Raw genomic sequence first — 21,154 nt, 5'->3', positions numbered from 1 at the left:
AAGGCCAATCGAAGGCTGTTCTTCTTAAAAAGAACGAAAACATTTTGCTACCGCGACAGCCAATGAGCTTGCTCCATTCTCGCTTCATGCGCGCGAGCCATAATGCCATGAGCATGATTTGCTACCGCGACAGCCAATGAGCTTGCTCCATTCTCGTTTCATGCGCGCGAGCCATAATGCCACAAGCATGTTATTTTTCCGGATGACCGGATGAACACATGACCATGAGCAGTCGAGTCAACACAAGTCTCAAACAGCATTTACGTCGCATCGATTTGAGCCTCGGAGCAACGTATCGCGGTTCGAACGGCATTTACTCTCTCGCTCGTTGGCTCGATAAAAATCGCAGATCATCAATCGTCGCGCAAAGGCACGACGGAGGTTCGAGAGTTCAACGGGGCGGACGGGGCGCGTCTGGCGCGCCGTCGCGCTTTTGACTTGCGCGGTGACGGAGCAGGATGTAGAGACCGGGTACTTCCGGCTTGTTCATTGGTTAGCAGGCAGGGTCTTAACGCAGTCAGGTGAGGATTGTTTCGTACAACGTTGTCAAGGGATAATTGCCGGCGCGGATTCGCGGAAGCGAAATATTGAACGGGCTACGGGCGTCCGGTAGCGGCGACGGATTCTAGACGACGTTTAATTGCAGATGGCAAATAGACGGCCGAGCGTACGCGGATGAGGGTCACGTAGCGCGCATCTCGGATGCGACAGGAAGAGAGAGAGTCCAGCGAGGCCGGGCGACGGGCGAGCAGAGACCATTCGGCAACACGCTCTCCGTGTTGCTGACGTTACTCGTTATCCATAGGACATGTTCAGTTTCTCACCAGATCGTGAACATTTATTTTCCATAAAAAGGACTTAATTTTTATCTACTGTGAGTGGCTATTCCTATTCTCCAACGAATTATCCAACTAACAGATTGGCATAAACGAAAAAGAAAAAAAAAAAAGACCGAAGGCCGGCAGCATGTACAATTCCCATCGGGAACGACCCCGAGAGAGATCTCGACGTTCTTGCTCCGATGCGTAAATCGCGTAATCGCATACGTCGTAAAGCTATTCGAACGTGATGGAAAACAGCGTTATCGTTCCGATCGAAGGTGAATAATGTCGGGACTGTTGGTGACGTAATCCCGCATTCGTGAATCGGGTACCTCGCGCGAGCTGAGTAAGCGGGTTCGCGAGAGAAAGAGAGAGGGGTCATCCTTGAAAGTGCCATAATCTAATTGGTGCCGAGAAAAATAATACGCGAGCAAGTTTTTAACTAGTGCCGAAAAAGCAAGAGAAAAAAAAGTGTTGGGAGGTTTTTTTTTAGACGCGAATAGGAGAAACGTATGGCCTTGCGAACGTCTCTGGGTGTGTTACATAAATAGAACGGTTAAAAGCCGCGGGGGAGGGGGGGGGAAGCGTCGCAATTGTCGGGTAACAAAAGCGTGACCGGGTGACGGCCGTTATTGGCCGGCGGGGAGAGGCGTCCTCCGTTCCGATTGGTCGGCCGCGCGAAACGGACCGGGTGGGGGGCGTGCGCCTCGGCGACTGCGCACTGCGCGTCCGGGCTAGTCGTGTGAGAATTACCGTTGCGGCGGAGCGCACCTCGTATCCTCGCTTGCGTATCTGAGCATTTTTAACGAGCGGCCGGTTGCGAATCCCGCTTCGCAGCTAATCGTAGCTATTCTAGAGCGATAGGGAATGATATCATGGTAATAATTGCGTAAAAAAACGTAGTCCACGTAGGGAGGTCAGACGCGCGAGAATTCCATCAGCGGGGAATCGCCCTGAAAATGTCCGACGTCCTCGTTACGACGTCGATGATAATCGCGCGTGGCGCACGGTTACGATTTTCGTAGGCGAGCCGAGCCGGGAAGGGGGGGGGGAGCTCGATCTCGAAGGGGATTCTGACGATCAGGCGACGAAAATTAGATCGAAAGCCCGTGAAATTCCGCGATTCCGTTCGCCTTTGCGTCGCCGTTTCCGGCCCACGCCTCGCGGGTCTCGGGCGACCGCGTGAGAGAACGCGCGCGTTCGGCAATATGGCGTGATGTGTGCGTCGCTTGTTCCCGTTCGCGCCGCCCGACGACGATTATCAAGCATTTTTTACGTTTCGTTGCAGACACGCGCGGACGATCCCGTATTCGAGCCCTGGTCCACGTTCGGTGTGATGGAAATACGCTAAAACGTCCTGAATATCAGCAAGATGGTGAGTGGCATACGTAACAATTTTTTTTTAATTATTTATATCGGTATGAACGTGGCGAATTTCTGACGAGCGCATAATTCGGGAGAGATGGCGCCACGGGCTTCGTCCAGGGGCCGAAAGATCAATAACCTTTGCCCCTCTCTCGACCTCGTACTCCACTTTTGCCGTTACCCCCCCCCCCCCCTCTCTCAATTACACAATGTAGATTGTTCAATTTGCCATTATTACCCGTGGGTGTAACAATGGCGCTAAACAAATTTTCGTATCTGCATTCGAATCAAATAACGATTGATAAATAAAATTGCTTTATTCGTTTGTGTCGAATAATGTAAAATACGCGACGAGAAGATTGATTTCATCCACGAGATAATTGTTTTTAAATTTAATAAATTTAATAAAAGAGATGAAAATTATTCTGAAATAAAAGAGAATCTGAAGAGAATTTGAAAAGTATTTAAATTCATATTTGAATTTATATTTAAAAAATATAAAAATGACCAATTAATTTTATTCGTTGACAAATATTCTTTAATATTTTCTTAGTGCCAATATATGAATCAAATCTCCATTTTTCTAAAATTTATCGTAGTCTTTGGATACTCAAGTATTAGAGAAGAACCCTTTGCTGGTAACGTGCAAATCTAAGTACAAAGATATTATTTTATTGAGTACTAATATCGATATATTAATATTGATTTACTGAAAGCTATTTGTAATTAATTTATTTTATTTTTCTATATATATACTAATATCTTTCTGGTACATTAATGTAATTATGTCGAATATATAATTTTATCATAGTGAATAAGTTATATACAAGGTGTCTGTTATATTTGGAATGCCTGGAATATTTCTGTTGGAAAAAAATCGGAGAATTTTTTAAAAGATCTATAGAAAGAAAATTCTATTTTAAGAAATTCTTTTTCTTTTTCTTTTGAGAATTGTATCTTGCAAACAGCTGACTATATCGGTTAATCAAATTAAATTAATAACATATTTTTATTTAGCAGATTTAAAACATTTTTATGAGAATTGAGTATATTTTCTCAATATATTTTTCCCCCTTTTTATGCTTCAGCAAATGTCGAATACGCAATTTTCACTTTATTATATGTCTCAGAAAGAAAAGAAAAAATTTTATATAAATTTCAAATTTTTGTGCGTTTTCTCTGTGCAATATTTTCCACTTCTTTTGAATAATTTTTTTAATTTTAAGTATGTTTGTGAAGCTTTAATGCTTTTTGTGATGCTTTGTGAGGCGACTTTTCTTTCTTTATAATTTATAATACAAAGTATTGAAGACTATCTTATAGTAGCATTAAACTGATTGTTTTGAACGGATTGTCAAAATTGAATGGTTAGTTTGTAACATAATATATTAATTTTATGATTTATTATTATCTCGATTTTTTATAGACATCTATAATGATTATATTTGATTTTTATTTGAAACTGCATATTTTCATTATTTATATTTGGTCATCCATGTAGATGTCGAGATAGTCTAAAATGTCTGTAGTCTTTAATTATCTTCGATCTTAAATTTAAAAAATTATTTTATGGATAAATCTATGAATGAGAAATAGAAATTTACATTTATTTTAAATTTTTACTTAAAAATCATCTAATGGTCTCCTTTAAGTTTTTCTCGAAAATTTAAATAGGTACCTTGTGTATATTTTCTATTTTTTAATCATTTTCAATTTCCTTTGAAATTGTTTTGAACTTTAAAGTTGTAAGCATTTTATATCCTTATATGATGAATGTATCAATAATGTTTTTCTTCTTAAATTGTATTTTCAGCCACGTATAGATCCTCTATCGTTACTCAAATGCCTTAGCGTTTTATTGGGTCCAACAGGAGGTATTAAGAGTAAAGAAGAAGTTCACCGATTAGCTAATTTAATGACAAAATTTTCTAAGAAGCTTGTTTCAAAATGCATTTATATACAAATATTGAAAACCACTAATACGGACTTGCTTAGTCAGTAAGTACCTAAATATACGAACTCTACGTAATATTAACACCATTTAACTTTATACACTTCATTCCATCGTTTTTTATGATATTAATTAAAATAATTTAGTAATTAAAATAAAAGACATTTGTTATTCAGCATGTTGAGATACACAAGTATATGTTACTTGTATGTTTGTGTGAAAAAAAAGTATAAACATGCAAGAGAAAATTATAAGAGACTCAGAACCATTAGGCGGTGCTTATTGTGTGCCGTTTTTACTGATACGAGTCTTACATCTCAGTTCCAAAACTTAGTACAATTTTATGATTTATTTTTTTAGATTTGTATGTGATTGTTGAATCTTTCTATATGTAGAAGAGCAATGATTAAAAAAACTACAATGATTTAAAAAAATTCTAAAAGTATAATTGTACAGTTTTTTTTACTTATACAAATTGATTATTACTATTTTTCATATTTGTGGAATTAATCTTTACCTATTCTTTATAATACTGTACTTCTAAACAATTTTGTGAAATTAGAATTTGAAATGGAGTATATAATTTGAAATAACATATTATCTATACAATAGTACAAGCTAATGTATTATTTTACGTTTTATAATTTCTTTTTTTTTGCAGATTTATGACCGCTGGAGGATGGAATCTTATTCACACGTGGCTCACTGATGGCATCCTTGCCAAGAACTGGGCTCTCATTCAAGAACTTCTCGAGCTTCTGCTACTCTGTCCAGTAGATATCGAGCGGTTGAAGAGTAATAATTGTCCAAAGTTGATCAAGGGATTGTCGAAAGAAGGTAGTCACCAGGGTGTTCGAACATTGGCCAGTCGACTTGTCGAGCAGTGGCTGAAAATTGTAAAGGGAGAAGCGGCGCCGAACTCGGTACCGGCTCAAATCATGACGGTTTCAGTGCAGTCAAACGTTATCGCGGGTCAAACTGCGATTGTACCTTCGTCGCAACAACAGCAGTGTGCGAACACTCAGCAAACCGTAGATGCTACCGAAAATGCAACCGTTCACGTGCAGGACTTCAAGCTCGCGCAACAATCTACCGCGAGTATTTCGATAAATCAGCAAGATCATGAGAAGCAGCAACAATTGCAGGAGAGGCTACAGCCACAAACGGTGCAAGTACAACAGCAAGTAACGCAACAACAATGTAAAAAGCAATCCTTCGTTGTTGTTTCGACGTCCTCATCACTGCCTGTTTACAAGATTACTATTCGCGACGGCAATCAGGTCCTCGCGAAAGTAGAGACGGACGCCGCGAATATAAGTAACGTTCTAAATACAGCTAGTACGAGTACGGACAGTGGACACGCCCCAAATGCTACGCAGGAAACGAAGCCAGAAGGGGAGGAGGAGTTTGACGAGATGGAAGAAAATGGCAGTGCGGCTGGTGGTCGAGATGACGTAGTAGATGTTGTACAGTCAGACGATTCGGGACACGTTCCTAGTGAAGTGAAACAAACTGTAGTTAGTTCTAAAGACAATCAGAATACTGAAGGTGTTAAAAGCAAAGACTCTAAGGACATTGCCAGTAGTGATAGCGGTAAATCTAGTGATAAAGAAAATAGGGACTCTCATAAAAAAGATGATAAAAAGTCCAGTAGCAGTTCCGAAAAGAAAAGTAGCAGCCATCATCATGGCTCATCTTCGTCTTCGTTGTCATCGTCATCGTCGAAGAGCTCTAAGCATGGCACGAGTTCCAGTGCACATCGCAGCAGCTCTACATCCCATAAATCTAGTAGTCACCGTTCGGGTTCTAGTAATAGTAGTAGTTCTAAAAATTCTAGCAAAGATAGGTCTTCCAAGGATAAAGATAAGCATCACTCCAGCTCATCTAGCAAACACAGCTCAAGTAGGAGTAAATCCGAGCGAGACAAGGAACGGGAAAAGGAGAAGGAGAAGCAGAAGAAGGATCAGGCGGAGAAGGATAAGGCGACTCTGGAGAAGGTGCAGGGTCAAGCGTTGAGTTCTAAGATGGGCAAAATACCGAAGAAGCGAACGGAAGATGAGAAGTCGAGCGATGCAAATGGAAGAAAGTCTTCGACCGAGTCGCGCGACAGCTCGAAAGAAAACAAGGAGAAAGCGGATTCGAAGAAGGACGCCGTTGCGACGAAGCTCGTTACCGAAAAGAAGAATATATCCATTTCCATTGAGAACAGAAAAAATAGCCAGGACTCAGGAACGCGACCGAAGACGGTGAAGACGTTTAACTCGAAATTCAGATCCACGGGCCTAGAGGAAGAAGTAAAACCACCACCACCCAGATCGAAGAAGGCGGCTCCTGCTGCCGATAAGAAGGTTCTACCTCCAAAATTACCCTTGAAGAGGCCATCGCCGTTGAGGGACGTTCCATTGGTGGAGAAACGTGTGAAGCTATCCCTGGACTCACCAACAACAACCTCACCAAGTGATGAGAAGAAGGGAGGGATTAAGCTGATTCCGCCAAAACCTAAACGTAAGTATACTGGTATCCTATTATACAAACTATGTATAAAATTTCTTTATTAATACGTGATATTTATCATAATTTTCTTTTAGAATACTCTGATATTTTTATCATAATCTAAATGTAAACATATTGCTAATGTCCTCAGATAAAGCAGTCTATGAATTGATTTTTTAATTATTTTGAAGTTACTCTATACCATGTAACTTCTTTAATTTTTATTCGATATATTAATAGAAATAATCAAAAATAGAAAACCTTCGAAATATTCTTATACTAAATACAATCTTACGAAATGGGGAAGTATAGAAAAAAATGTGTTTACTAAAAGAGCAGATATCTTATAAAATATCTTAAATTTATTAACAGCATAAGAATAACAAAAAAGAATATAGTACACAAGAGTATAGAATTTAACATATAGATTCAATATATTATAATTGATTAGAAAAAGAATCTGAATTTATTTGAACATTATAAATCATATTATAAATCTTGTTTTATTTTACAAATTAGTAACTTACTAATTATTTTTATATATTTTATTGTCATTATTTTATTTTTATATATTTTAAAATATATTTAAAATAATATTTGTTAACTATACGCACATACTTTTTATCTTTCATTTATATTAAAATATATTCTTAATGAAATCGAAGCAATAATTAATATATTCTATTCTCAGAAATATTTTATTGTTATTTATAGTAAATGTGTATTATTGTTATCTATTTTTTTGCAATAAGACGTTATAATGTTTTTCTATATCACGCATTGTACAAGATCCAAGTTCTATTTCGGTGGAATGATGATGATAAATGAATAATGACTGCTTAAGCTTTGTACATTGGCATGCTACGCTATATATGACTTACTAACTCTGTAATATTGAGTTTGCAGGTGGATGGTTCCAACAAGAAATGCAACGAGATCCGGTATTTACCGCGATATTTTTACATATCGCGAATATTATTGACAATTTCTCTCTTGACTTTTGGTGTTACATCAGACATTTATTTGCCTATGTACCTTTAACTGATTGTTTCTTCCAGGCATATCGTAGCGTAATATTTCTTAATAGTATATCCTCTACTTTCCCAAAAAATTATTATTAGCGTTTCATAGAAGATATAATAAGCCGTAACGATTTATCCATCGTGCTGCACGAAGATTTAACAGCTCTTGCTCGTGCGGATCACACCTACGAGAAAATTAACGTCTCTCGTTAGAAGAACGAGGCCCATTAGGATCGACACTCGACTACGAAATTTTTTCGTATATTAAGAATCTTCGATTCAGCAGGTAATCCTCGATAAGCTATTCATTAAAACGCGATTTCTCCAATCAATATTCGCGCGACTGAGGAAGAGTATATACATATACATTTAATTATTTCGAAGTAAAACGTATAGTTTCTTCGTTGAGAGCAATAGAGAATATAAATGAAAAAAAGAAGTGTTCTATCAATATTTACGGATTAGCGGGAAATGTGTTTTAAATCTCCGATATCAGTGACGCAACGATACGAAGCCATCGCTCAGGAATAGTTCTAATCTTTTACTAGGTAAGGCAACAAAAACTTGTCTATTCATATTTCTTCCCTTGTAAATGTACACCCTACTTAAACATTCAAATAAATTTATCAGAAATCTGGAATATTTAACTCTTGGGTTTCTGCTATACTTATATACACATCTTGCTCGCTATTAAATGGCTGACGTTAAATACTACGCAAAGTATGTATCGCGAGCCCATCCAGATTTCCATCCTCTCGTTGATTCTTAACGTTAAACGCGCGAAATGGTGACGTAAAATATTGCTGTCAATTTTTCAATTGATTCAGCGATTGGGAGAAAAAATTGGCTTCCCTCGAATCAGATTATTATTTAAATAGAAGGTCTTTTTTTTAGTTTATACGAAGCTCCGTTAATCGTCGTATATATATATTTGTTGCCAACGAAATATGAGTATCTTGGTCAAAACGTATCGACAGATAATATGGAGTTATCATTATCATTAACTTTTCATGACAAATGAGATGTTCGTGAATTTATCAGAGAGAATTGAAATTTGTGTCGGGCAAGTGATTTCGAACACCTTTAATAGATACGCAAACTGAGAGAGAAAGAAAGAGAGAAAGAGAGGGAGAGAAAGAAAGCGTGCAAGAAAGGACGGTTGAGAGTGGTTGAGAAAAAGAAGGGGGAGACTGTGGTGAGGAAGAGACGATATACTGAAGCAACGTTGAATAATGCGGTGGACCCTATGGATTTAAAGTAGCACTGAAAGTGCACGAATTCCGAAGCTGCATATTCGACGTCTTCGAGCGAGAAGGCCTCTCGGACCGGCAGGCCGTCCTTTACAACATCCGACATCGTCGGCATGGTGAAGAGAGTCTTCTTCTTTGCCAAATGTTCGTTACTGAACGAAAAGAGAGAGATACGCAGAGAGAGAGAGAGAGAGAAAAAAAACGAACAGATAGAAGGGCGAGACAGATCGCGCGCTCCAAAATTTGCAGTGTATACTCGGCGTGTAATTCAGAATTCTCTTTTGCATGCTTTATTTGAATTTGATGGAAAATGGTACTATATAAACGAATTATTTTTGATACTACATAATTATTTGTACAATCCCACAAAATTGGCCGGACCGTATCCTTATCAAATTACTCGTGTAACGTTTCGCGATAATCGCGTTTGTTTTGGCGAATAAACGCGCGACAGCGTGTGCACAACGAAAGGGGAAAAAATCTGTAACGCGGCTCGCGCGATATTTCTGCTCGGAAAACGCGTCAAAGATGAGATTCATCAGATCTTCACGCTCGATCGCAGATTTTGGATTGCGACGGCAATTTTTCGTCTCAGAAATTTTCATTCCGCATCGCGAGAACGGGGTGCGAGGCCCGTGGAACGGACCCGCCACCCACGTGTCGGCGGCGATAATTTTTCTTTTTTTTTTGTCTTGCATCGCGACGATTTCGGAGTCCAAATTCGGCTCCCTTCCAGGGTCGCTGGGGGGCTGACTCATGCACACGATAACCGGGGCGGGAGTTCGAAACGGAGTCGCGCTTTCGCGCGAAGGTGTGCAATGTATCGTCGCAGGGAACCTAACCCGATGTTTTTGCGACCGTCTCCACGCCGACGCACGTGGCCCGTTGTCCGTGTGTGCCGCCACGGCCGGACCGGCCGGCGTATACCGCGCTACGGGACCCACGCCTACTAACCGTCCGACGCGCATCGACCCGCGCCGAGCACGGCGACGGACTTGGTGCTTCGTCGGGGCGGCGCGTCATCCTCCGCTCGTCGCGGGGACGGAAGACCGTTCCTATCCGACCGCGTGCAAATATATGCATAATGCGCTCGGCACCGTACGTTAAATCCTTGATTTATTAATACGCAATTCACGACTGTTAACGTGGCCATTATACAGCATCGGAAATCGTGTGAGAGAGAGAGAGAGAGAGCGCACGTGTTTTCTACGCACGTGTTTTCTTCTCACGCGTGTCTGATGTATGCATATATATTTGTTACGATATATTTATACACGCACGTGGAAAGATGATATGCTATTTTTAATTGAATAAAACATATTTAGACGGTCGCTATGTTTATAATCAGTTAACGGTCTTTGTCCCCCGCGTGTTTAAAAACTTTTTGGAATGGAAACGAACGATGTTGAAATCTTGTACCTTCTAAATAATATCGAAAAGCTCTCATTTTCCATCAGATACAAATATCCAATTATGTATTTGGACTAAATAATTTGAAAAACAAAATACAGACTACAATATTTGCATACAATCAAGTCGAATATTTTTGTTGATTCTTTTCTTGGTATAATGTGAATTGTTAAAATAATGTTAAATGAGCATAACGAGAGAGAGAGAGAGTCCTATTAAATATATAAATATAGGACAGTGTCTCGAATAAGACAGAGTCTTTCCAAACTGTTGCTTCAAATAGCATACGACGATTTAATTAGTAATGTATCGAATTATTGATTAAAGTCTAACGGTGCTGCGCTTGTCGCGCTTCTAAATTTGTTCTTTGAAATACGATAAAACACCCGTCAAATAGAAAAATTCTGTTCTGTTCGTTACCACTTAATAATTCAATTAATTGCTGTATTCCTGTATTGTTGTACACAAATAATACTGTTTCAAATATACGTTAAAATTTATTTTTAGATACAGCAAAGTTTCGGTTTCAGTCACAATAGCAGGCATTTACTTGTTAAACTATTTATTATAAATAAACTATTTCGAACTGTTACAAATGTAAGAAAATGCAATACATTTATAATATAAAACAAATGATGAATAAGACGGGACAAACACGAGAAGTGTTTGTATAATTTTCGTGATATCGATTTAATTAATCGAAAGACAATTGTAATGATTTATCTCTAACGTATAGATGTATAGGTTTCCTAGACGAACGTTTAGAATTGTTTATATTTTTGTTATCTGCATACAAATGTATACGTGTATACAAGCCGAAACGTAGCTTCAAACGTTTTTCCATACCATTAACGAGATCAATTTACATTCAACGAATTTTAATTGTTGCAAGGTTGTGGACTTTGCGTGTCGCATCGTCATACGATTTCCGATCAATGTGGCGCGATGCGAAGGCATTTAAAGACCAAAGATCGCGTCAAGAGCACCTTCGTACGACACTATTCGAAGTTGCAAGAGACTATCTGCATAGAGAACAGTGATGTTCCTAAATGTCATGTTTTTCCTTTTTTTATCATGAACTATTTCTGTGTGGAAATAAAAAAAACCCATATAATACAACCTGTACTCTTCCTTAATTTTTCTGTTAATTTCTGTCGTGCTTATCATGTCAGTGCTGTCACTGGGTACTAGATTGTTTCTAATATATGGGACATAACTACCCATTATTCGAATTTGTGAATATAAATTGGAATACCCAAAGATAGTATCCAAATATTGACAGCACACCTATATTGTATCCTTTAAAAACTCTTGAAGAATAGCTAGTTTTAATATGAATCGTATTTCGTTTGTAGTGTTATGGATATAAAATTGATATAAATTAACGTATTTTTGTATTATTTGTAATATGGGACAGTGATGATAAAAATTATTATGATGATAAATTTGTATGCTTTATTATATGCTAAAATTGATTTCTGATTATTTTTTTTAGTGTTAAATCGTGATTTCAAAAAAATGAAATGAGCAATATTTGTCTTAATTATCATGTTAATATGAAAAAGAGTCACGGTCGGTCTCGCTCCGCGCGTACTTTGCGCGAGACACTACCGTGTCTCTTGATATTTATGTATTTAATGACACTTCTTATATATGCTTATATATATATATATATATATATATATATATATATATATATATTCTTATATATATATATATATATGAAAAGTATATAAGTCTTATTTCTACAATTTTTGTAAAAATCAAGATTTTATTAAAGCGATTCAAATTAATTTTGTGTTTTCATAATAAATAGATTTGTATTGTAAAAACAATTGTGATTTATATACAATTGTTATAAATTATTTTCATCGTTTTGCTTATGAATTCTTTTTATTATGAATACACATAATCGCAATTGTTATAGATCTATTTTGTATAATTTTTGTGCAGTAATAGAATAAATGTAAAAATCAATTTATTCCATAAAGGAATATAATCATTTTAAATGAAATAATACCTTATATTTATCTTTCAGCGCTGTAATTGTAATACGATTCAAAGAAATATATATTTTTTTTTGTAAATCGTTAGTCTTAATTTTGAAACTTTTACGTAACGATGTTAGATTAGACTACAGAAATTCATTACAAAATTTAAGCATATTTATAACATGTTGAGAGTATTGCTGATTTATATTCGATATATCAAAAACATTTGTTCACGTAATTGGTATTCTCATTCCTTAGTTTTTCTTTTATTATTATATGCAACATGAAAAAAACAGTCTTGAATATATTTTATTCGATTTAATAAAAATAAAATTTTCTGTCTAAAGAAATACTTGTTTATTACGTCTCAAAAATAGATATGAAAATGTTACATGTTGATAAAGAGATGACGTGGAGTTTATTAAATAGTTTTATTAAGGAGACATAGTTTATTAAACAGTTACAAGGCATTCATTCTCAATGTGTGAATATTGATAATTAATAATATATAATAATTATATTGGACGCATAATTACTTCTTCTTAAAAATCCTTATATTCTGGTTTACATTTATGTTGCACCCACATTCTATTCCTTACGGCTTGTATATCACTTATAAACTAGAAACGATACTAATTATCATTGTCTAATTTATTGTTTCTTAATTATTTTCGTATTATTTATATGACTAATATACATATATGAAGAATCATACAATATAAGACATCTTTTTTAAAAATATATTAGTTTAAATCTTCCATATCTCTTTTTTTACAGGATGTACTGAGCAAAATCGAAGACAAATTTATTTCGGCAGACAATTTATCGTTAATTTCTATTATAAACACTGTTCGCTGATATTAAAGAACTGATATTTTACTTGCAGCTATTGAAAAATGGGAAACATTTCTTATTTTTTTCAGATACATGCCGAATACCGTTAAAGCAACGAATCACTACAACTTTGCGACTATCGGCATACTTTTACATAATCTTTACAAGCTGTATTCATTTACATCGTTCATTTATATCAAGGATGAAATAAGATTACAGTTTGAAAATATATTTAATAATTATATACAGGTATTTCCTGATGTGTTTAGGCATAATTTTAGAGGTGAATTCAAATAGGACAAAAGTAATTTATACAAATGTATTTCTGAAATTGCCATTATTAAAATTACCGAAGCACAAGAATTTTACTTAATAACAAGAATAAACGGAATTCTAATTCGGAAACGAGATAGACAGAATGTACGTCTGTATCAATTTCTTTTATCATCTTCGCGCGAGGATCTTTTTGCGGAGTTATGCCTACGTTAGGAGAAACGCTGTATATCTATAAATTTGTGTAACACAATGTTTTTATAGAACGTATCGCTGCTTTGCAGAATCGCCATTTTATGCAGAATTATCAAGACGTGCTCCAGCTCTACTGTTCTTTTGAGAAAATCTTTAAATCTTAAAGATTTATTATTCAACTTTAATGTCGGACACACTACAGGATTTCCATACTAACGTTCCTCAATTGCTTTCAATTTCAGGCGCATACCAAGATAGCCGAGTCGAGACTAAATTTTGCAAAATGTTTGCTAAAATTTTATTAACAGAAAAGTTGCAGATTCGATAATTTGGTTCTCGTCGCTCATTATAATTCTCAAATTTAAATAAAATCCTTTTTTTTCGTTTTTAGCGATGGTGCTGCAAGAAAGCGACATGTTTATGGATGCCCTCACTGCGTCTACCAAAAGTAAGGAACCGAGGAAGCGTAAGCGGAGGGCTTCTATCACGAAGGACGGATCCTCGGAAGCTAAGAAACAAGAAACCGCCAACGCCGATAATTGCGAGAGCACGCCGCCACCTACTTCGCCGTCAAACGTCGAAGAGAAATCACCAGTCGCACTCAAACCTAATTTCAAAGTAAGTATCCTGGATGTAGGGTCGAATATAATACGCTATTTATTTATATAAATTAATTGCGGAATTTTTTTTTTAGTTCTATCAGGACACGCTGGAAATAGAAGAAGACAAAGATCAAAGGGAAAAAGAAAGTGGCGAAGAAGAATTAAGGAAGGACAAAGATCAGGTGTTTGATGAGGAAAGAGACAACAGAGACGATGATGATATTGGAAGTAATAGTAAGTATTTTATTATCATCTTTACTTATTATATTCAAGTAACAGAGATGAATTCTTTAAAAACACCTCCGTTAAAAAAATTACATTTTACGAATAATCATAAAATTACTTTCGCTCATTTATTTCGTTTACATAATACGTTAATATTTATATATATTAAAAACTAAAGTATGTTATTATTATTATTAATGCATTTTAATATTACAAATATTTTACAACATCGTGTTAAATAAAATTAATTTTATCTAAACAATAAATTACATATATATATTTTTTGTTTCGTAGCACCGACGCCCGAGGAAGACGTGGAAGATGTAAAAGATGTGGAATCGCCAGAAGATGAATGTTCGATAATTTCGGATTTGACGAAGAAGGACAGCTCCTATCCCGAAATACGATACGTAGACGGACTTAAAAGCGTTCTGCTACTACAGAAACGTAAAGGGCCGAAAAAGGTTTTGAAGTGGAAGACGGATCTAGAATCTATACGCTACTTCGAATTGGACGAGACGGAAAGGGTTAACGTGACGAAGACCTTTACCGACATGAAGCAGATGGAAAAGCAAAACGAGAGGGAAGCATTCCAGATGGCCAGAAAATTAAGTACGTACGAAATAAATAACTATATAATTTTTTGTTTACAATTAACATTATTAAGTACCTATTCATATGAAGCACAATCATATACTTGCAAATTATTTTTTACTTATTTGTTTCAATTATTTACATTCTATGTGTGACATACAAGTATATAGTGAATATAATATATAAAATGATCTTTTTTGTCATTAGATACTGAAGATTTAATGGAAGAAAAAACGAGATGGAAACCTTTAATTCCAATTGATCTACCGCCTCCGTTAGTGGAGCCTGGCAAAGATAGCAAAGAGAAAGATATCCAGTATGCTCGCGAGAAGGGCATTCTCCAAGCCCTTTACTTTAATCGAAGCATGTACGTAATAATTTTGATATACTTAAACTATTTATACATTCCGTGACAACAAGATCAAATATATTTTTATGTTATAGAATATCGTACATAAAAATGAAGTAATGAATTTTATGTAGAAGAGAAAGATATATGAAAATACATCTTCTCTCTCTCTATATCGTATAAGTTTTTATAAAACCGTTGCAGATCTTGTTGTGTGGCGTGTACCATTATATACAAATTTTTAATCGATCAGTTGGGAGTTTTCAATTCTGATTATTTTTGTATTTTAGGATTCCGGACTCTGCAGCTGAACCTGATGACGAACGGCACCATGTGATGACCGATCCGAAAATAATACCGTTAGACGATCTCACGGGCAATAAAGAGAGTGAAAAAGACTTCACAGCGGTAGCATGGCCGGAACCTAAGCCGCAACCTCCGCAACCGTCGACCGTAACGACGTTCCATTATCCGACGACGTACCCGCACAACCAACCAAGTATGATGACACCTATGGGACCCCAAACACCAATGGGCCCCATGCCGCAGATGCCCCAACAAATGATGGCTCCCCCACATATGGCTCCCATGTCTCCGGAGATGACAGGACCGATGCCACCCACTGGTGGTGGCGGTTGGAGAACGGGCGACGGCAAAGTCCTCGTGCCGGACGTTGGTATGAACCCGATGGCAAACATGTCGGGTGGTTTTAATCAGAATATGGAGGGTGCGCCCATGGTACCGCCGGGAATGATGGGACCACCGCCCATGTACAATCAAGAAGGCTACGGCATGATGTGTCCGGATGACATGGGATACAATAACTTCCAAGGTCCGCCCGGGCCGATGTATGGCCCTGGACCTAACTTTCCGGGTCCGAGAGGCGCCCATATGCACAACAGAGGCAGAGGTGGTCCCGGCTGGGGATATCGTGGACCAGTTAGAGGGGGTTGGAGAGGTGTCGGTGGTGGGTGGCGAGGAAGCGGCAAACAACCACCTGTGTGCAGACAGTTTTCGAAAAATGGTTATTGCCGAGTCGGTGACAAATGTCAGTATCTTCATCCTGGTGTGAACTGTCCGCCGTTTTAAGTGCGAAATTGAGACAGTGATACCGATCAAATTGGATACTAGTGGGATTGAATACTGATTGAATGATGTCGCAAGAATATCTTCAATTGAAGGACCTAAAAAATAAAGGTGAAGAAGAGTGGGATTACTTGGCAGCGTTTGAATGATATGGCGATATCGACTATCGTGTCGATGATCAGTTCACTTGGAAAACGGATCCAAGTGCGCGCACGAACAATGCGCAATAACGCAGAGTGATCAAGTTTAATGTGCAATTTTTTTTACACGGGCATGACTATACATAGATATGAGTAGAATTTCTATTTGATAATACTCGATACATTCAAATGTAAATATAATGACATTTCAGTGAATGCCATATACAGTTGTCACAGCATTCGATATGGTCGATTATAAGCGCATTGTAAAATTGAATTGTAACCGTGCTAGGTTCATATCGGCTGCTGGACAGCAGAGCATTTTACTAGGTGGCTCAAAAATCTACGGAGGTTGCTAACGTAAACTTCTTTTCGGTTCCTTGAATTCCTCATTATGATATACGTCTTTAGAATTATACATTTGAGTACAAGATTCCTCTTTCTTTTCGTCATCTTTTATGGGTTTATATTTTCTATATGAGGCCATTGCCGAGAAATTATGATTCTATATATTATATTATGATATATATTATGATTCTATTTTTCAAAAGAGTGCTATTTAAAATATCGCAGAGAAAGTCGGATTATACTGACGCGACAGCTAAAGCGTTCTATGTACATACACGCACACACATGTACACATTCTTGAAATTTTCTTGAGACTTATGCTGTATATTACCGCTGCTTCGTGCTTGAAATAACAGAATTCTAGGATAGAGATGATATCAACAATAATATTCAATTGTGATTCCTGATGGAACAGGAGTTTCAATATAACAAGCTCAACATTTTGGAGCATGGTGCTGCGTCCCGATAAACGCGAAACACTCTAACAAAACAAAGATGAAGACAAATTCGTACTTTTCATCAGCATAATTTTTCGGTGTAGATTCTTTGTAAATATGTTTGCATAATATATACATATATATATATATATAAACAGATTATTCTCTATATAATGATAGACTGTTAGATTTAATTGTATAACGATAAAAAGAGCAGGACGGTAATATTTAATGGGAATCATATGTACATGTCCATTAAAGTAGAACAAGTTATATAATCTGATATCATTTGAACTAATTTTTCCCGAGTTTGATGTACAAAATCATGTAACGATTCTATGTAATTTGAACCGTGCGTCGTGGTAGTTGCGCCGTAAGTTTTTTACCGCGTAAGATGTTTGATTACACCTTTTTGTATATGGTTGATCGTTATGTTTGTATATAACATATTGTATAAGCGTTGCTTGATGAAAATACACCAGTCATAATTATTTTCTAAAATCGCCCAATAATTTTTTGAAACTATAAAATATCCTTTTATTATGTACGGCATATAATCACTTTAAAATAGTAAAATATCCAAGATATTTTGTACTAATAAGGTTCATGTTCCGCCTATTTCTCTTACCTATTAAACTCGCCATTTAACAAACAGACTGTAACATATATTTCAATAAGCACAAGAATAATTACATTATTTTATATTCAAAGACGATAGAGACTGAGAAAATCTGAGGCCAATTATTTAAATATAATTCAAGATGTACAAAGTGGTGTGTGCAGATTATTAAGATTAACTGGAAATAAATAAATTTTCAGAATCACACAGTGAGGTTGTACAAAAGAGATCTCTGTAAACACCAGTAACAATTCATTAAATTTGAGTTCACTTAAATTGCTGAGGCGGAGGCCCGAAGATACTGCCGCTCTGCTTGCTCGCAGTTCTGGATGGCGCGAAGCCAAGCATTTTCTGGATGTTCTAAAAACGAGAGGTACGAAATAAATTTTACGCTCGCCCACCGCGATCGAGACCGATCGAGACTCAATTACCTGTCTGATGCTCATTGTGCACAATATGTACAAAAATATGAACGAGCACTCCGTGTAATCGTCGCCCGGGAGATTTCTGTGCGACAAGCCTTGTATCCAGCTGATCGGGACGAACGGCAATCTGGCGACCACCCGCCCGTCGAATATATTATTGAACATGCTTAACAGCGCGGTAAACGCGAACCCGATCGCGAACATTGACTTCATCTTCACCAGGGACAGGTCTCGATTGTTGTTCTTCAATCTCTCCTCCTCCCGTTCAATCTTCTTCTTCTGCTGCCTGTCTAAAGAATCGCCATGCGCCTCTTTTCTCTTCTCCACTGAAAGATAGAAGCGGGGGCGTCAATACATGCTTTTGTTTTTACATTACATCTGTGGTGAGGATGTTATGCTTATGGCAAACTCACGCTTTTTACTCTGCTTCTCGACTTCGGCCTTCAGTTTCTGATACTTCTCAGTTCGGTATACCATCAACCACGTCAATCCTAAACATATAAATTTTCAGAATCAGTGTAAGGAGTACAAAAGATATTTCTGTAAGCACCAGCAACAATTCGTTAAATTTGAGTTCATTTAAATTGCTGAGGCGGAGCATTACATATTTCTTATCCGTACATCGGAGCGTAAACAGATAAACATAAATGCCGTTTTGCATCTCTTCCGCCGAGTTTATTAATACATTACACAGCGCCTATTACCTTCACCCAGCAACGCCGTGCATATGCTGATAAACAAAATCAGGATAGTGTCTGCCCACATTTTTGCGAGGTCGAATTTTCTTTTGCTCACGACACGTTGTACAGTCCGACACTATCGCTCCTCATAATAAAGAATTGCGCGATCCAGAAAGAGGGATTTCCCACTCAATGAACCGTATTTTCACTACTAGTCGGCGAGGAACGTGGAAGCACGAGGATGGACGCGTCAAATTGTAGACATCATGAGCAACTTGCGGAAGTGCATTCAGCAGTCAGCACTCAGCAGCACTCAGCAGGTAGGAAACGTGGTCTCTGCGAGGAGTTCCGAAACGCATCGGTATTGCATCCGATAATCTCATTGGTCGGCCTCTCTGCCTATTCTTATCGCTCATTAGAATGTATCTTCCTGATAATGTAATACAATTGGTTTTTTTTTAAATAGTTGTTGAAATTACAATAATAAAATATGACATAAATAAGTAAATAAATACATAAAGAAGCTATTTTAGGGCCGACTTGTCTTTCAATTACACTCTCTACACCCGTTTCTTTTTCATTTCCTTATATATATGTAAAATTTAAGCTTTTACTCGTTTTATTTCCGAACACAAGAAGCGCAAAGGGACGTGAGAATATTTAAAGAAAATGTTAAATTGCATAGTATTCATATTTTTATTTTGAATATTTGAATTAAGTATAACCGTCCATTTATTGATGGCGTAAGCCACGAATCCTATATTTCAACATCCTTCAGCTCATTATAATTAGAGAATATGCTACGTACATAAATAAAATATTGTCTTCTCTATTGTACAGCAAGATCAAATCTTGCACAATTGGAAATTCTTCCATTCATTTTGTGCGACCTTGTACAAAAAAGAAAACGTTGTATCTTTGTTATGGAAAGTATGCTCCTGTGATTTCATAATTTCGGTGCGGAATGAAGCAAATTATAACCGACTCCGCTGATATAATGCCGAGAGCCTTTGAATATAAAATTATTATTCCTCGCATTGATGCTTACTTTATATTATTAAGTATCAATGCTTTACGCTACGTCATACATTATCTATTAATAAGAAAATATATATAAACAAATATTTTATATCTAGAAATGAATACTTTAGATTCGTTTAGACAGTCCTTACGATTAAAAATATGTAAACAAACGTGTTATACGTGTAAATATCTTATAAATATCACCTATTAATGAAACAATACGCAGGGACAATAATCAAGTTAAACAAAAGTTTCCACACGCTCAGTCATTAGAGTCCTCCTGCTTGTGTCGCTGTATAATTAATACATTCTTTGCCGATGATGCATGAAGTGTCTGCCAGCGTGCCGCTCCAGCTTCTCGTTTCTGTCATTGTTACGACGATCCCAGTGATGATTACGTTTATCGTGGTTTTGATTTTGATTCTGACGTGACCAGTCGTGCCTGCGTGGCTTGTTGTACCAAGGATCGACGATTGGCGGCCTTTTCGGCTCCTGCGTCTTGATCTTCATGAAATCGCTGTCGTCCTCCGTATAACGGTCCTTGAACTCCTCCTCGCATTCCTCTATAAACTTCGCTTGCTCGCTTGTCAAAGTACTGTCCGTCATGATTAGCGTACCTGTGGTTCGCAGGTAGAAGAACGATAGATTAAAATAATTAATGAAGATATTAAGATATTATAATGTTTGTGAGAAAGTTATGATAAAAGAGAACTTACAATTTGAAACATTTCACGCTCTCGCTCGATTTAGCCTCTTATTATTCGCCGCAATTCACTAAACAATCGCTAAATACCTTTCGCTCGAGCTACAAGTGGAGGTTATGTTCGGTAATGTTCTCATCAGCATAAGGACAGGCGTTAAGTCTGCTCTTTTTATCTGCGCTTTCTGCACCCGAAATGAAATAGAGAAAAAGAGAAAAAATATGTGAAATATATCACAGTGATTCAACATTTTTGTTATATGAATTTAATAATAAATTATTTTAATTATTTTATATTATAATTTAAGCAAATTATTTTAA

General features: G+C 36.9%; 3 protein-coding genes across 7 annotated transcripts; 1 reads left to right on the top strand and 2 right to left on the bottom strand.

Moving 5' to 3' along the window:
- Positions 1-366: 366 nt before the first annotated feature.
- On the top strand, positions 367-17,887 carry Pnuts (Phosphatase 1 nuclear targeting subunit). 5 transcript variants are annotated; one of them, XM_071721244.1, is made up of 10 exons: positions 367-521; positions 647-874; positions 2,110-2,196; positions 4,000-4,184; positions 4,799-6,642; positions 13,997-14,223; positions 14,300-14,441; positions 14,727-15,044; positions 15,234-15,393; positions 15,666-17,887. In XM_071721244.1, the coding sequence occupies exons 3-10, from the start codon at positions 2,194-2,196 to the stop codon at positions 16,462-16,464; spliced, it is 3,678 nt and encodes a 1,225-aa protein (XP_071577345.1). In that variant the 5' UTR covers positions 367-521; positions 647-874; positions 2,110-2,193; the 3' UTR covers positions 16,465-17,887. The 5 variants fall into 5 exon arrangements, with proteins under 5 accessions (XP_071577345.1, XP_071577362.1, XP_071577348.1 ...); XM_071721261.1 differs by lacking the exon at positions 647-874 and having other exon boundaries at positions 486-521; XM_071721247.1 differs by lacking the exon at positions 367-521 and having other exon boundaries at positions 528-874.
- Positions 17,888-18,029: 142 nt separating this feature from the next.
- Positions 18,030-19,432, bottom strand: LOC139782296 (calcium load-activated calcium channel). The gene is made up of 4 exons (XM_071721266.1): positions 19,135-19,432; positions 18,844-18,921; positions 18,437-18,756; positions 18,030-18,365 (listed from the first exon to the last, which is right to left on the bottom strand). Exons 1-4 carry the CDS (start codon positions 19,193-19,195, stop codon positions 18,273-18,275), a joined length of 552 nt encoding a protein of 183 aa, XP_071577367.1. The 5' UTR covers positions 19,196-19,432; the 3' UTR covers positions 18,030-18,272.
- A 355-nt stretch (positions 19,433-19,787) lies between these two features.
- Positions 19,788-21,007, bottom strand: LOC139782265 (uncharacterized). The gene is made up of 2 exons (XM_071721236.1): positions 20,850-21,007; positions 19,788-20,750 (listed from the first exon to the last, which is right to left on the bottom strand). Exon 2 carries the CDS (start codon positions 20,737-20,739, stop codon positions 20,434-20,436), a length of 306 nt encoding a protein of 101 aa, XP_071577337.1. The 5' UTR covers positions 20,740-20,750; positions 20,850-21,007; the 3' UTR covers positions 19,788-20,433.
- Between the last annotated feature and the right edge of the window lie 147 nt (positions 21,008-21,154).

The sequence above is a fragment of the Temnothorax nylanderi genome, unplaced genomic scaffold (assembly GCF_030848795.1).
Source record: "Temnothorax nylanderi isolate EJ_2023f unplaced genomic scaffold, tnyl_v1.0 TNYL_tig0007_pilon, whole genome shotgun sequence".
NCBI lineage: Eukaryota > Metazoa > Arthropoda > Insecta > Hymenoptera > Formicidae > Temnothorax > Temnothorax nylanderi.
The sequence above is the reverse complement of the archived record's forward strand: the minus strand, read 5'-3'. Positions and strand labels throughout refer to the sequence as shown.

Excerpts from the sequence above, each read along its gene's own strand:
- Pnuts (XM_071721244.1), top strand. Across the intron at positions 14,442-14,726 it reads TGATGATATTGGAAGTAATA|CACCGACGCCCGAGGAAGAC; the intron begins GTAAGTATTTTA and ends TTTGTTTCGTAG. Across the intron at positions 15,394-15,665 it reads CTTTACTTTAATCGAAGCAT|GATTCCGGACTCTGCAGCTG; the intron begins GTACGTAATAAT and ends TTTGTATTTTAG.
- LOC139782296 (XM_071721266.1), bottom strand. The coding sequence starts at position 19,195 with ATGTGGGCAGACACTATCCTGATTTTGTTTATCAGCATATGCACGGCG. Across the intron at positions 18,922-19,134 it reads CACGGCGTTGCTGGGTGAAG|GATTGACGTGGTTGATGGTA; the intron begins GTAATAGGCGCT and ends TTATATGTTTAG. Across the intron at positions 18,366-18,436 it reads GCACAATGAGCATCAGACAG|AACATCCAGAAAATGCTTGG; the intron begins GTAATTGAGTCT and ends TCTCGTTTTTAG.
- LOC139782265 (XM_071721236.1), bottom strand. The coding sequence starts at position 20,739 with ATGACGGACAGTACTTTGACAAGCGAGCAAGCGAAGTTTATAGAGGAA.